At 34.2% G+C, this 15,482-nt stretch overlaps 1 protein-coding gene across 2 annotated transcripts in view; it reads left to right on the top strand.

Moving 5' to 3' along the window:
• The window catches only part of Nnt (nicotinamide nucleotide transhydrogenase), a 92,514-nt gene that overhangs the window by 55,312 nt on the left and 21,720 nt on the right, over nucleotides 1-15,482 (top strand). For both annotated transcript variants that reach the window (XM_005392733.2, XM_005392734.2), the window contains exons 18-19: nucleotides 8,284-8,443; nucleotides 10,401-10,482. In XM_005392733.2, coding sequence (XP_005392790.1) covers nucleotides 8,284-8,443; nucleotides 10,401-10,482 — 242 coding nt within the window. The remainder of the gene's footprint in view (nucleotides 1-8,283; nucleotides 8,444-10,400; nucleotides 10,483-15,482) is intronic.

The following is a 15,482-nucleotide window of genomic DNA, read 5'->3' as shown; positions in this document are numbered from 1 at the left end:
AAAAAAAAAATCTAATGACTTACTTTGGAGATGAATACATAAGATTCTAGTTATTTTTTCATTGTATATTACATATCTGTATTTTCTCATCTGATTTTTTCACTCAAAAATACTACTATATTCTTAACTTTTTAATCATTAAATGCTTTAAAATATTTAAAAAAATTTTACATTAATCTGTCATATTTATACAAAGTTTCCTTTACTTTTTCCTTGATGGTATATATTTTAGGTTGTTCAATTTATATTTCTCTTTGTATGTAAGTACATCTTTGGCATTTCTAACTTACATCTTATGGCAAATTCCTACAAGTGAAAGGGTATGATTATTTTTATAGGCTTTGTATATTTATTACCATGTTTCCAGAAATCTTGTTCTAATTTACATAGATGTAAATTAGATGACCCTACTGGTCATCTATGAGAGTGTCTATCTTTTATAGTCAGTATGATTAAAAAAAAATTAGAGCAGAGAAATGTAAGGGCATAAATACTTCCTAGCTTTCTTTTTGTTTTTAATTATCTTCTTCATGGGAAGAAAATTGTGAATAATTAAAGATCAGAGCAGAGAACTTTTTTGAACTATAGGTACTATTCTTTACATAATAGTTTGGAGAGATTGTTAAAGTACAAACATAAAATTAAGTGAAATTAGAATATACTTTACATGTATAAATAATTTAGATATACTAGCCGTGTACTAAAGTAAAATCAAAATGAATCAAAGATCTATATATGTTAAAATAGAAACAATCTGCTAGAAAATAAAATAGTCAAAACTCTTGAAGATGTAGCCTTAGGCAAGGACTTTCTGATCAGAACCCCAACTGTGTAAGAAATAACATGAACAAATGTGATCCTATCAAATTAAAGAGCTTCTCCATAGCAAGGGAAACAAGCCTCAGAGTGAAGAGACAACCTGCAGAATGGGAAAAAATGTTTGCCAGGTGTACCTCAAACAGAGGATTAATATCGAGAATATATAAAGAATTCAAAAGAATTAGGTTGCCTGTAATAAAAGACTCAATTAAAAAACAGGAAACTGAGATGAGTAGACACTTCTCAAAAGAAGTACAAATGGCCAGTAAATGCATGATAAAATGGTCAACATCTCTAGCCATTGGAGAAATGCAAATTAAAACAACACTGAGATTTCATCTTACTCCAGAAGAAATGGCCATCATCAAGAAATCAAATAATAACAAACACTGCCAGGCTACAGGGGAAAATGGAACCTTTCTACATTGTTGGGAGGGATATAAACTAGTACAATCACTATGAAGATCAGTCGGAGAGTCCTCAAAAAACTAAAACTAGAAATTCCATTTGACCTTGCTATTTCGCTATTAGTTATCCTCCCAAAAAAGTTAAAGACATTGTATTACAGTGATACCCGCATACCCATGTTTATAGGAGTGCAATTTAGAAGCAGTCTGTACACTCATGAATGGATGAATGAAGAAAGAAAATGTATTTATAGACAAGGGAGTACTATGTGCCATGAAGAAGAATAAACTTGAGTCATTCATAGGGAAATGGATGCATGCACCTTGAGAGCATAATGTTATATGAGATAAATAGCAGGGAGATAGATCACATGGAAGGGAGACCAAAAGATGGGGGGAGGGGAGAGGGAATGCAGGGAGGGGAAAAGAACAAAAAAAGAATTAAGATGTGTTAGATACATGTACCAGCTCCCCATAAAGAGTAATCGTTATGTACTGCAAACATACACTAATAAAAATGAAAATTTAAAAAATAATTTTAGATATTAAAGAGATACTGCACCTTCAGTGTTGTATTACAATTTAAAAAATCCTTACTTTAAAACTCAAAATTTTCCTTATGTTTTTTTTTTTTCTCCTTATGTTTTAATTGAAAAGTTTCGGGGCTGGGGATTTAGCTCAGTGGCACAGTGCCTGCCTGGCAAACGCAAAGTCATGAGTTTGATTCCTGGTACTGGAAAAAAACCAAAAACAACAAAAAAAGGAAAGTTTCACAACTTAAATGCTGAAGTTACCATTTTATAAGAAAAGATGTTTCTGGGACTGAGGATGTGCATGGGGTGGAGAAAAAGTATGGTAAATGTTTAAATGAGAATTTTTTATTAGAGTAAGAGACACGTTGCTGTTAGCGCCTTCAGAATAGTCCCCATCACTTCAGACACACTTATTGCATTGTTATTGCCACTTTCTGAAGCAGTCCTGGAAGTCTTCTCTCATGAGTGTCTTTATGAAATATGATCAGAATACAGTGAATGCTCCTGCCGTGTGCCACCCAGTGGCAAGGCAGACTGGTAAGAACAGGATAGTGTGTGCTCATCCACCTTATTCAAAGGGCCTAGCACCGGAGAACTTCTGGCTTTTCCCTAAAGTCGAAATGACCATGAGAAATAAACGTGCTGACGTGGTTCAGCATATCAAGCCAGCTATGACAGAACAACTGCATTAGACATGCATGGTAAAGGACATTCAAAACTGCTTCAGAGAGTGATGAGGATGATGGAGTAAGTATGTTTGAAGGGACAGAGTATTTTGACAGATGTTAATAACAATGAGTCTTCTATTGTAATACTTCTTTAAATAATTTAAACACACCTTTTTTTTTTATTACACACTGCCATAGCTCAGTGTTAGAGCACTTGACTGGCGTGTATGAGGCCAAGGGCTTGACCCCAGCACCATAAAAAGAAACAAACAAGCAAACAAAGGCCCAAAAAATTTATTTCTTTGGCCATATGGTAAAGCCAAGGATATGATAACTCAAATTCAAAACAAGCTTAGGGATTTTAAAATTTAATCATCCTACTTCAGGATATTTTTAAATGTGAAGGTTTATATTATATCCTGTTTGAAAAATATCAAGCCTTGGGGTTTTTAAAAAATACAGATGTTTTGAAAGATGAAAACATTCATTCAAGAGCCTGGCTCGGTGGTACATACCTGTAATCCCAGCACTCAGAGGCTGAGACAGGAATTTGAGGCCAACTTGGATTATGTAGCAACGCTGTGTCTGAAAAAACCAAAAAAAATTTTTTAAAGAAATTCACTTATATTTAGAAATATTTTCTCCAAAACATGTACTTTTAACCCTTGTTTTGACTTTGTTTGATTTGGAGAATTTGATTGTCCAGCAGAGGGCAATAGATTTTCATTATTTTTGTATTTAAACTTCTGGTATGCCAGGAACTCATTTTAAAATAAAATGGGAGGATTTGAATTAAAAATAAACCAAAAAACAGAACCAAAAAACCTGTGACATACTGCTGTACCGAGGGAAGTCCTCTGCTGATCTAAGACTTGTATCTAGGTGTTGCAGTGTCATTACGGGTACCTTTGTGCTTTTATTCTTATTTCTTAAATTTTTTTTTCTATCAACTTCTCTGGAGTATGTGTCTTTTATTTCCCCCCTTTCCATCTTTATTTAGTTTTGTCATCATTATTAGTTATAGTAAGCACAGTAACTTCTATAGTAACTTTTTTTTTTCTCTTTGAGACAGGTTTCATTATGGAGTTCAGGCTGGCCTTAAACTCATTTTGTAGCCCAGGCTGGCTTTGAACTCACAGTGATCCTCCTGCCTCAGCCTCCCCAGTGCTGGGATTACAGGTGTGCGCCACTCTACACTAACTTTTTAAAACAGGAACTAGAATTACGTAGTGGAAAGCAATGATGACTGAAATTATCTCATATTTGTTTTTTTCTTTTCTTTTTTTTAAGAGTATGAAAATGTATCGAGAGAGATAGCTCTTGAGAGATAGGAGGGGACCCGAAAGTGTGATGCCCTGTTTTTTTCTATTTTTTCGTATGTCTTGATGTTTTCCCTAGTTACGTTTCTTTTCATTGTATTTCCACTGCCTCATGCATACCATTTACAATCAGCATATTTTGTAGCATTTGTAAGTTTCTATGCTGTATATGTAGCTAACAAGGTATTCTGATAGCAATCTGGGACTATACATATCATAAAGAGGAATAAAAATCAACTATAAAAGCAACTTCGTATTATTTTATATTCAAGGATATGTAAAACCTTAGTTGAAAGAAAATCAAATCATCACTATAAAAGATGTTTAATGTAGGAAACTTGGAAGATGCAGAAAAAGATAAATAAGATAATAAAATAATCTAAATGCCTATTACCATCTAACTGTTAACATTTATCACTCTAATTCAGTATCTTGAAATGTACATATGTTTAAATATATTCTCTTAATTTTATAAAAATTTTAATTTTCTGTTTAGTAATTTTACTGTATTTTACTGTGTCTATATATTGTACTGATATAGTAAATCTATACACATATATTCAAATTCATATTATTAGTTGTTTTTAACTTTTTTGGTTGTAGTCTTTATCCTTGTGCATTTTTGATTATTTCTCTCAGTTAAATTTTTACAAGTACAAGTACATGGCCAAAGGAAGTGAAATCTTTTTGTTGGCTTTTTTTTTTTTTGGTACTGGGAATCGAACTCAGGACCTTGCCCTTGCCAGGCAGGCGCTTGTGCTGCTGAGCTATATCCCTGGCCACTTGTTGGCTTTTGATATTAATACATTGATTTCCACAAACAATTAAGCTCTGACTAGGAATGAGTGCTGTGCATATTTCATTGTACACTCTTTTTTCTCAGGTGTCTGTCAAACAAACAAACAAGTGCAAAAACAAGCCAGACATATTTTAGATCTTGAAGATAGACATTTTCTTTTTTTTACAAATTTCTTTGATTTCTGACTTTTTTCATTAACCTTTATTGATTCTTAACTTAAATTTCTGTACTAAAACTAATTTTTTTTTTGTGGTTCATGCTTAGCAGTTCAAGGTAGTTCAGAAAAATAATGAAAATGAAATAACTGTTTAAAATTGGACATTCATACAATGCTGTATTCTGGGTGCTTTATAAATATTAGCACATTTCATCTTCACAGTAATTCTGGAGGTAGGAAATACTCTCATTTTACAGAGAAGGTCTTTAAAATCACTGTTCATTATTCTGTGTGTTTATGAAGGCTGACAGAGTACCTGCTACATTCAAATGAATGGAATTCATGCTAAATGAACATAGAAAGACTGTTTTGTCTTGGATGGGTTATATAGCAGGTACTCTAGTGTTAATATAGTACTAGTATACTGCTCTTCATTATTATTTATGGAAGGAAACACGCAAGTCTAAACCAAAACAGTGTGGTTTTGTTATTTGGGAAGAAATGGAATGCGCCCTAAGTGGCTAACCAGCGATCCCTAAAATTGAATTTTTCTTCTGATAATGAATTCTTCTTGGTGTTGTCTGAGCCCAGTGGTTACACAACATCCAATATTATAAAAACTGAAAACATTGACAGTGTCTAAACAAAAGTCTTAAATCAGTGATTTACTTTATATCCAGATATCAAATGGACATTGTTTTTTGATTTTTTTAGTTCCTCTACTTGTGCTAAGAGTCTAGGCTGAATGAGAAATAGAGGTCTTGCAAAACTGGAACATTTTCAGATTTTTGTACCTCGCTGCATGTTTCCAAATGAATATAGAACAGAATGAAGTGGTCAAAAGCTTACCCCACCCACCAAAATACACTACACACACACACACACACACACAGACATACATATAACTATGTAAAATATATATAAAGTATATTTTTTTGCTCTGTGGATGATTAATTAGTACCTACAATGCACTGAAAGGAGAGGTACGGCTAATGGTTTATTATATATGTTACTGCTTTGTCTTTGTCTATTTTATGACCTTTCTTTTCAGACTTATTTTTTACAGTGTACTCAGAATTGTATGAATCAAAAGTCTGTTTAATGTAGACTACAATTTTCATTATTGGGTTTAATCACTTAACAGGAACAGTCTTGGGCAGTGTTGCAAATTTTTTGTCTTGGAAGCCGGGAACTATTCAATCTGTGGATCCCTGGCCAGAGGATAGCCTCATTAATCACTTAAGCAAGCAAAAATAAAAAAGAAAAAGAAACAAAGTTATAAACCCTAAACATTTGTTGAGAACATGATGTTGCAATGGTAAATTTAGAGACAAAAAATAATTTAGTTTTTAGGAGACCACATGGAATTAGCATAATGGTGATATAATTGTGGATATGTGTTTAATAAGTAGACTTTGATTGTTAAACTACTGTGGGTTCTCTATTTTTTCTCCCTAAATTGCCATCAGCAGTGGGTATACTTTAAGTAAGTGTCCTCAGGAATTCTTTCCTTCTCCTCCATTTAGTTTTATAGGAGAAAGTAATGGTTCCTTTTAAGCCAAGTTAGAATAATGCGGCTGTGTACCTCCCCATTCATGTGGCCATCTGCGTCATAACCCTCTGTGATTTGTCCCTGTGCAGAACTGTGTGATAAGGTGATGGAGTCTCTGTTCATTTGACTTTTTAAAAAAGTTATCAATGCCAAGAATATCTCAATTCTAAAATAGTTTTTTGAGTCAGTTTTCAAAGGCAAAAGCTTGGTAGAACATATTTTTGATGGCTTAATTTCAGGATTCTGTAATTTAAAACTGGAAAAGAGTTATAAAAATAAAAAAATTGACCATTTGTGGAGTTTCAGGTATGGATAGTTAGGCTTTCATTTAAATGTTAGATTTAAATATGAGAGGAAGTGTTAAGAATTCAAACTTTTATGTAAGATTGGGATTATGGACTTAATTAAAAGCAAATTTTCTCTTATTCCCTCATCTATTAATAATATACACATAAAAATACCAGGCTTTATTGTATATACAATTATTACATGTAATTATTATATATACAACCTTAGACTAACATCAGATTTTGATTTCTGTGAAATGTAAATGTTATATTTGATAAAAGGTAGGTCAAAAGAACAATTAAAAAGTTCTTACGACGTTTTGACTCCCCATCTTGGACATTTGTCATTTGTTCAAGGCTCTTTGCTTATCTTCTGTGTTCCTTTTCCTCCTCGGCTTTACCTGTGTGAAACTTCAGCAGTGAAGGAAAGTGGCCATCAGTGTATGGGAGGTCAAGATCTTTTTTGGTGTAGTGCTTATCACTGATGCTCTGTAGGTGGTTTTTTGCCTTTAAATAACAAAGTCTTGGGGCTGGGGATTTAGCTCAGCGGCACAGTGCCTGCCTGGCAAGCGCAACATCGTGAGTTAGATTCCCGGTACGGGGGTGGGGAGGAGGGGGGATAAATAAATAACAAAGTCTTACCTTTTGTTAAAGTAATAGATTGACACATATATTTTAAGTGGTACAGTGGATCAGTGCTATATTTATTACAACTCCTAAAATAGAGTTTAATAGTTTTTTGGAATTTTTTTCTAAAATGGTAAATTCAAGTCTAATCATGTAGAATGATTGCTTTGATCATATACAGTAAGTGATGTAGATCTTAAATTGCATTGTTACTCAAAACATCAAGCTTTTCTCCTTTCCTTTTATTGCACCAATTCCATACATCTTTACAAAGGGGCAGCTCTCTAAAGCAGAACAGTGAGTCATGTATTTCTCGTGTGGTGTTTGCATGGTACATTCTTAGATAATTATATATAAGTGTGCAATGAGGAGCACCTTTCTTCTATTTTCTCCTAAGATTCTTTTCCTAGGTAAAAGGTGAGTGTAGATATATAGAATATATAATCTTATTCATCTGCTTCTTTGGAAGTGAAATATTTTAGGATCCTAGTGATAAATTCATTTACGATTTTGGTGTAGGATTTCACAGAGCTGTAACAGATTAGGAAAATGAGTGTTAGATTCCATGTTTTCTCTGTGATGACAGAGGGCAGCAGAGTTCTAAATGAAATGTACTGCTGTCATTTTGATTCCTTTTGGCTGGCTCTTGACAGCTTATATCTGGTAACATAATTCACTAGAGAGGTTTGTGGGATCACTTTAAAAATTTTTTTTATTCCTGTCCTTTTTTGGGCTTCTTTTATTCTGGTGGAACACATATAAATATGGAGAGAGAATTTGCTTAATCAGTGTTCAGACAACAGTTGATCTGAATTTTGATTAATTTCTAAGTTTTTCTGGCAATTTTCATTAAAATCTTTGTTATTTACTTTTTGTTTTTTACTGAAATACATTTGTACAATCGACTTGATAGAAAAAATGTGGCTCTTAGATGTCTGTCATTTAAAGTTTTAAAAATAATTTATCTGATTAAAATGCTTTAAAAATAAAATGCTTCAAAAGATCAAACAAATAAACCTCTTTACATGGTTCTGAATATCATATATACAATATACACTCCATGTACAAAGAGTTATGTGGATTAAAATCCTAAAGTTGATAATTTCACTCTTTAGGCAATGAATCGCTCCCTGGCTAATGTGATTCTTGGAGGCTATGGTACCACTTCAACAGCTGGCGGAAAACCCATGGAAATTTCTGGCACGCATACGGAAATTAACCTTGACAATGCGATTGACATGATTCGAGAAGCTAATAGCATTATTATTACTCCAGGTAAAAAAAAAAGAAAGCAAAATAACAAGAAACAACCTATAACTGTTGTAATTTATTATATTAAAATAATTTCTTATAGTGTATTTTTTAAACGTAATGGAAACTTATATAGCAAGTCTGTGACTACTAGTAGAGAAATAGTGATAATTCTAGGTTTAAATTAATATTTGAGGATCACATAAATATTCTATAAAATGATATAGTGGATTCTAGCTGTGTCTTTCTATGATTCTGTACAAATGCTGAAATCATTTGTGAGTTTTAGCAATTTTTTGTCATTGGTAATGCTTTGACCTGTTATCAAGATTAAATTAGATTTGATATAAGAAAGTTGCTCATCCATTAGTCATTACTAATGTCTAATGGACATTAGTAAACATTACTCAGTGAACATTACTCTCTTTTTAAAAAGCAGATATTTAAAAAATTATTCACAATTATCTGGTTTCCACCAGGATAAGGAAACATGGCCAAGAAGGATGAGCTTTTGTACTTAATATGTTCTCTAATACTTTGCATGACATTGATAAAGTGATTTAATCTCTCTGGGTCTTGATTCCCCAATTTTCTAGGGATTAGTACAGTTCTTCACTCTTGCTAAAGAATATTATGGTATTATCAGGAGTAATACATTGGTTTCTGATTAAAATTTTCACTGTGTCATCCTATCATGAGTTTTCTATAAAGAAAACCTACTGATTTGACATGTGGGTTGTTTACTCATTGGTTACATAACAAGACTAAAATAACAAAATTCATTGAATCATAAGGTGAAAGCCTCAAATTAGGGCAGTGTTTTTAGGGGTATTTAAAATGTGGATTTGGGTAATGGAGCTGCTCTTGCTAATAAGCTGATAGAAGCAGATAAACCAGATATACCGTAATGTATTTGAGAAACTCCTGCATGTTTTCCTATCCAAAGCAGCGTTGGTTTTGGCTGTTGAGAAATGGCTAGAGTGTAAAGGTGTAAAGATGTAGAGGACAGGGCTACTCTCTCAGGCATTTTTCATCCAGTGAAGAAATCAGATAGATGAGTAAAGTACAGTGGGTTATGACAAAGGCCAATTTTTTTCCATCATAAGGAATTTAGGAAGGTTTACAGGGAAGTAGAGGTTTGGGGCTTCAAGGATGGGTGGTGTTGGGAACGGAGGAAGGTGGAGTGAATAGCTTGAATAGTCTTAGCATTTGGAAAACATGAGCTAGAAAAGTAGAGACAGATTTGAGAGTCATTGTAAGGGTAGAATGGACAGGATGGAGGAGTTAAGGGTGAAGGAGGATGACAGAACTTACATGTAATAACAACATATATGAAGAATTTTTTTTTTTTTTTTCATTTGGGTGTGGATGTGGGAACTTCAAGTTATTTTCTGGAGACACTAGGTTTGGACAGCGAGCATAATGTCCTGGAGGTCAAATGACAGGCCATGCTGTAGTCAGTGACAGATTGGGAGTCAGTAGATGGTTGTTCGAATCCTGGGGTGAGTTGAGATTTTCTGGGAGGAGTGAGAGCCAGATATAAAGACCTAGGAGAAACTTTGCCATCCAGTGAAGAGAACAGAAAGAGGAAACCCATACAAAGAATTTAAGGAGGAACAAAATTAAGAGGGGAATGAGGAGTGCAATGTCATCAAAGCCAAGCATACAGAGTTTGAAAAACATGCGAGAGAGGGAGGAGGGAAGAGAGGGCACACGGCAGTTGTGTTGGTGGCACAGTAAGTGGAGGGGGCCCAGCAGTATCACATACTGTGGAAGATTGAGGGGAGGTCATTAGATTTTTAATTTTCAAATTCAGGCTAACATTTTTCAAGTCCAGAATGTAAGTTTGCTTTCATTTCTAATTCTATTGACTGATTGCCTAGGTTGGCATACAATATATTTTGATCAAGAAAAGTTGTAGTTCATAAGATTTAAAAATAAAAAACATATTCTTCTTTTGTGTTCTCAATACTCCTCACAGGCTATGGTCTCTGTGCAGCTAAAGCTCAGTACCCCATTGCTGATTTGGTGAAAATGCTTGCCGAGCAAGGCAAAAAAGTCAGGTGAGTGTTTTCAGTGGGGTGCTGCAGTGTGTGTAAAGATGTGGGTGTGAAGAAAAGAAAATAGACAACTTTTAAGAAAGATGACTACTTTTAAAAATGGCATTTTGAAGCACAAGGTCATGAGTTCGGTTCCCGGTACCGGAGAAAAACCAAAAAAAAAAAAAAAAAAAGAAAAAAAAAATGGCATTTTGTACACATTGTCCTGTATCATCTAAATTTTGTCAAAAAAACCTTTATTCAGGTCTTTTCACTGCTTCTGTCTAATAGCACCAAATCGACTATAGACTCATTTTAGAAAGGGAAATTTTATTATTCCAGATGCCGGGATATTTATTAATGAAGAAAAGCAGAAGTTGTGTTTCTCTGTGGTTTGATTTGGGGAAGGAGGTCAAGCACAGCATTTGCATGACATAAAGTTGTGTTCTTTTGTTTTCTGTTCACATGGAAAAGTGAAAGGCCTCCAAAGAGGTTTTTGAAGAGTCTCCATGGCTCATCACTGTTGGCTGACTTAGCTCTCAAACTCTTGGGGTGGAAGAGACTGTTGAAAATATGATTTTTCTCAAGCCGTACACTTGTTGACATCTAAATCAGCACATAACTGTTCTTGCCACTTGCAGTTTGGGCACTGGACTGTGCTTTTGGGAAGGTATTAAGTACAATAGAAAAATGGAAAACTCTGCATTGTTTGATTTTTCTCCATGACCTTGAATAAAATTTTTGAGGAACCTAAAAACAGGGCCACTGGGCGATGAACTTGATGACCACTGCAGTACTTTGCAGATGTCCAGCCCATCTCCAGATCCCCTCATTCTGGAACTCTCCTGCTTCTTAGGAGTTAGCGGAGAAAGAGCCCAGAAGTCACCCTTGGTAGGACACTGTGGTCCAGTTTGTGGGGAAACTGGTTTACTAGCAGTTGTGTTGACCTGAGGCCATAAATTAGACAAGATAACTTATTAAATAGAACTTAGTTTATTCACCAGAGTATTAACGCTGTTGACCAAACTTAATATTTGTTAATAAAAATTCCTTTTAGATATCAACTGTATACTTTGTCTGGGAGCAGATAATAAGAAAATAGACAGGGTGCCTAGCATTAGTCAGAGCATCTGTGCCAAACTGGATGCAGAGTCCTGTTCTTGGGCTTGAATGACCCAGCTCTTCATGATAGTAAAAGAAACTTAGGTGATGAAATCATAGAGTCATCTAGATTTCTTTAGGGGTCAGCTAGTGAGCTAGCTATGTATTTCTTCTTTTCTTTTTTCCTCCTCACACTTTTTTTTTCTCTCACTCCTTCAGAGTCCAGCTCTGTAATCTGTAGTTTATGTTTTTCAAATACATAGAATGCTGGTAGGACCAGCATTTTTATAACACGGATGGTTTTAATGGTTTGTAAAAGTCTTAGGTTAAAAATAGAAGATGAGAAAAGTCATTGGCTTTATTTTTTAATTGTTACTTAAGTCTTCTTTTTAGGTAATTGTTTCTGTTTTCTCATTGGATGTATTAAGCTGTGCTTTTTTTAGTCAGAGTCTTGCTGCTTGAGCATTTATAGATCTACAAATGAAAAAAATATGTTAAAGGACCTTTTATGAAGCTGGGCACACTGGCGCATGCCTGTAATCCCATCCTTGAGGGAAATTGAGGCAGGAGAATCACACGTTCAGGTCCCACCTGGGCAACTTAGTGAGACCTTTTCTCAAAGTTAAAAATAAAAAGGGCTAGGGGTGAGCTCAGTGGTAGTGTGCCCTTGGGTTCCATTCCCAGTACTGAAAAAAAAAAAAAGATTTCCCTAAAAGGAAATTGTTTTCTTTATTCAGCCCACATGTGAAAAAGTCTCATGTATTAGTAATGACTTCTATCACCACATAAATGTTTAGGAGATAAATGGCACTCGTAAGGAAATAGAGAAAATTGGCTTTCATGTCTGAGTTATCTTCTGGGAAGGGGGTGCTTAATTTGACACCCATCTTTTGTTACCTACTTATAAGCCTAGGTTAACCAGACGTCTTGGAAAATCAGTTCAGTGTTAGGCGTGGGGATGAAGAATAGAAGAGCACCCGAAGACTATTGAGTAGTTTGAAGGAATGCAAGACACAAACAAGAGAGATGGAGAAACATTATCTGAACAGAAAAGGTATAGGACAAGTGAATTTTTAATTTTTGACTTGAATTAGAAGTGTCCAACTCTGCTTTTGTAGGATGATTTCTGTCACTCTACCTGGGAAAAGTAGTTACTTAAGATTTATGAGAGAGATTTAATTATATATTTGTGAATATTTTTTCAGTTATAAATTGTTTTTTATTGAGGTTGTTTTATGAATAGAACACAAGACTTCATGAGGCGCTTTTCACTGTTTCATGTAATTATTGGCATAATTTACTCAAAATTTATTGTTAATCAGTTCATTAATATTTTACAGTGTACAATCAATAAAATTATTGTTCAAGCTTATTTCCAAATTTATGAGTTAGGAAAAGTTACTACTTGTATTCATCTGTCATATCAAAGAAATTAATTGTTACTACATTACAGTGCTTTCTACTGTAGCTTGTTGAATTTTTAACATGAGATTTGTTACAAATTATGTAAACCTTACATTTTAATTAAATGGAAGAGGACTACTGTTACAAATATGGTGAGAGGAGAGTATCATGTTTTTTCTTTCTAGCTTCTGTGTGGAAATTTTTTTTTCTTAATTCAAAGGCAATAACAGAAATCTGATTCATTTTTCTTTATGTGAATGGCATGGTCTTTTCATAGGAAAATATGGATTTCCTTGACAAAGTTAGGAATATACATACTTAGATGCTAGCTTTTTGTAAGAGGCAAATGTCTGAACGAGAGATGACTGCAGCAGTTACCTCGTTTGTTAATGAAAGAAATCTGTATTTACAGTTTTCCGTAATTTAGTCCTTTCATCACTCTGTGGAGCTCCCACAGTGCTCATTGAGTGCAGCTGCTGGTTCTCTAGATTTAGTAGGTCTTTGTGCCTCAGGACCCAAGTAAGCCTCGCATCCAGATGTGGTGACATATTCACACACGTCCCCTGTGGAAATGTGCCAGTGTGGACATACGATTGTCATCAATTAGTTATGCCCAAGTGGTGCCAAGGAAAATTGTATCTGACATATAGTCTGTCTGGCTTCATGGCCCATGATTGATTTTGAGACATTTCTGGTTTCCTTTGCTCTGGTCATAGTCATAACATGCTCACAGAGGGCTGAGATTACATAATGAAACACATGACATTTCATGACAAGAACTCATTTCAGAAAAAAATAAAAAAGAACTCATTTCAGAATGGCAGTGTCATGAAAGTTCACTCACTTAGTTGTTTAGTGGCCAAGATGTCTATGCTTCACAGTTGTCCTGAATGCCTGCCCAAGTTACCTAACTTATGCTGGATCTCTAAAAGCATTTTATGACCAAAAAAAAAAAAAAAAAAAACCTGGACCAAGAGTGCAGACATTTTTTCTCTTTACTTCCTAGTCTTTGTATTGACTATATGATGGGCTTTTCACTCTAAAGCAGAGATAATATTTCTGATCAATAAATCATAGGAAGGTACATAATTTTTGTCTTTTGTAATTAAGTACTGTTTGATATTCTTTCTGTGAAGCATTTCTGCTTACCTTATTACAGAAATCTTTTGAATTTATGGAAATGCTTTGCAAATTTTTTGATTAACTATTGTTTTTGGCTTTGTTTGTTTTTTGAGATAGAGTCTTGCTATGTAGTTCAGGTTGGTCTTGAACTTATTATGTAGCCCAGGCTGGCCTCAAACTGACAGCGATCCTCCTGGTTTAGCCTCCCAACTGCAGGGATTATAGGAGTGCACCAAAATGCCTAGTTTATGTATTACTTTGATGTTAATATTCATTTATATCTTTCTTTTAGAGGTATGAGGAAGAAAACATATCTGTAAACAAATGATCAATGAATTCTATTTAATGTGATAATATGCTAAGACAGGTAAAGTAGAAGTAGGGCAGGAATACAAAGGAGAGGAATACTTTCTATCCAAAAGACATTTTCAATTTTTGTACAGCTCATAACGTGAAGATTTTGAAGGTGTTAAAAACTTCGTGTGTATCTATATATACACGTGCATATATATGTATACTTCATCCTTGATTACAATTAGAATTTTATATGTGTGTGTATATATTTTTTACCCAATCTAATTATATCACACTGCCTATGGTATTTGGGTTTTAGAGTCAGTCTTGTGTAACATGGCTGTTTTAAAGATCCACTACTTTTATTAAGAAATAAATTCCTAGAAAATACTTGAAGATGAAATACTCTGTTGTTTTAACTTTCTTTCAAGAATTAAATGCGATTCAGATGAATTGAGATCAGCTTTCTAAGATTTGTTATGCTTTTGAGTGGAGGAGGAACCGAAGCATCTATAAATTAATAAAGGTACATGATTCTAAAGAGTAAAATTAGGCCAAGTAAAATATTTAATATAGTATTCTTTTGTTACTGAGTGAAATACTCTATAGGTATCTATTAAGTTCCTTTGTTTAAAGGTGTGGTCCCCTTCTGTAATTGTGTTGATGTTTATCTGATCTTTTGTGTCCAGTAGTGTCCAAAGTTGGGTGTACTGGTGTTTGTTGCATATATATATATTTATAATTATTATCTCTTCTTGTTGAATTGTTTCTTGAACTAATATGTAGTGACTGGGGTTGCCTTTTCTGATCAGTTTTGGCTAAAATCCACTTTGTCTGAAAATAGGATATCTACTCCTACTTTTGTTCAGGGTCTTCTTTTCCATCCTTTGATTTTTAGTCTACAAATACCTTTTTGGGTTAGCAGTTTTTTTTAAATATACTGTTGGGTTTTATCTTTTTATTCGTTCTGCCAGTGTGTGTCTTTTGATTGGGAAGTTGAGATCATTCACATTGAGAGTTATTGTTCCATACAAGAACAGAATATACATTCTTGCTAGGCTGGGGATATAGCTCAGTGGCACAAGTGCCTGCCTGGCAAGCAC

The sequence above is a fragment of the Chinchilla lanigera genome, unplaced genomic scaffold (assembly GCF_000276665.1).
Source record: "Chinchilla lanigera isolate Chin_1 unplaced genomic scaffold, ChiLan1.0 scaffold00045, whole genome shotgun sequence".
Taxonomy (NCBI): domain Eukaryota; kingdom Metazoa; phylum Chordata; class Mammalia; order Rodentia; family Chinchillidae; genus Chinchilla; species Chinchilla lanigera.
This window is presented reverse-complemented; position numbering and strand designations above follow the sequence as displayed.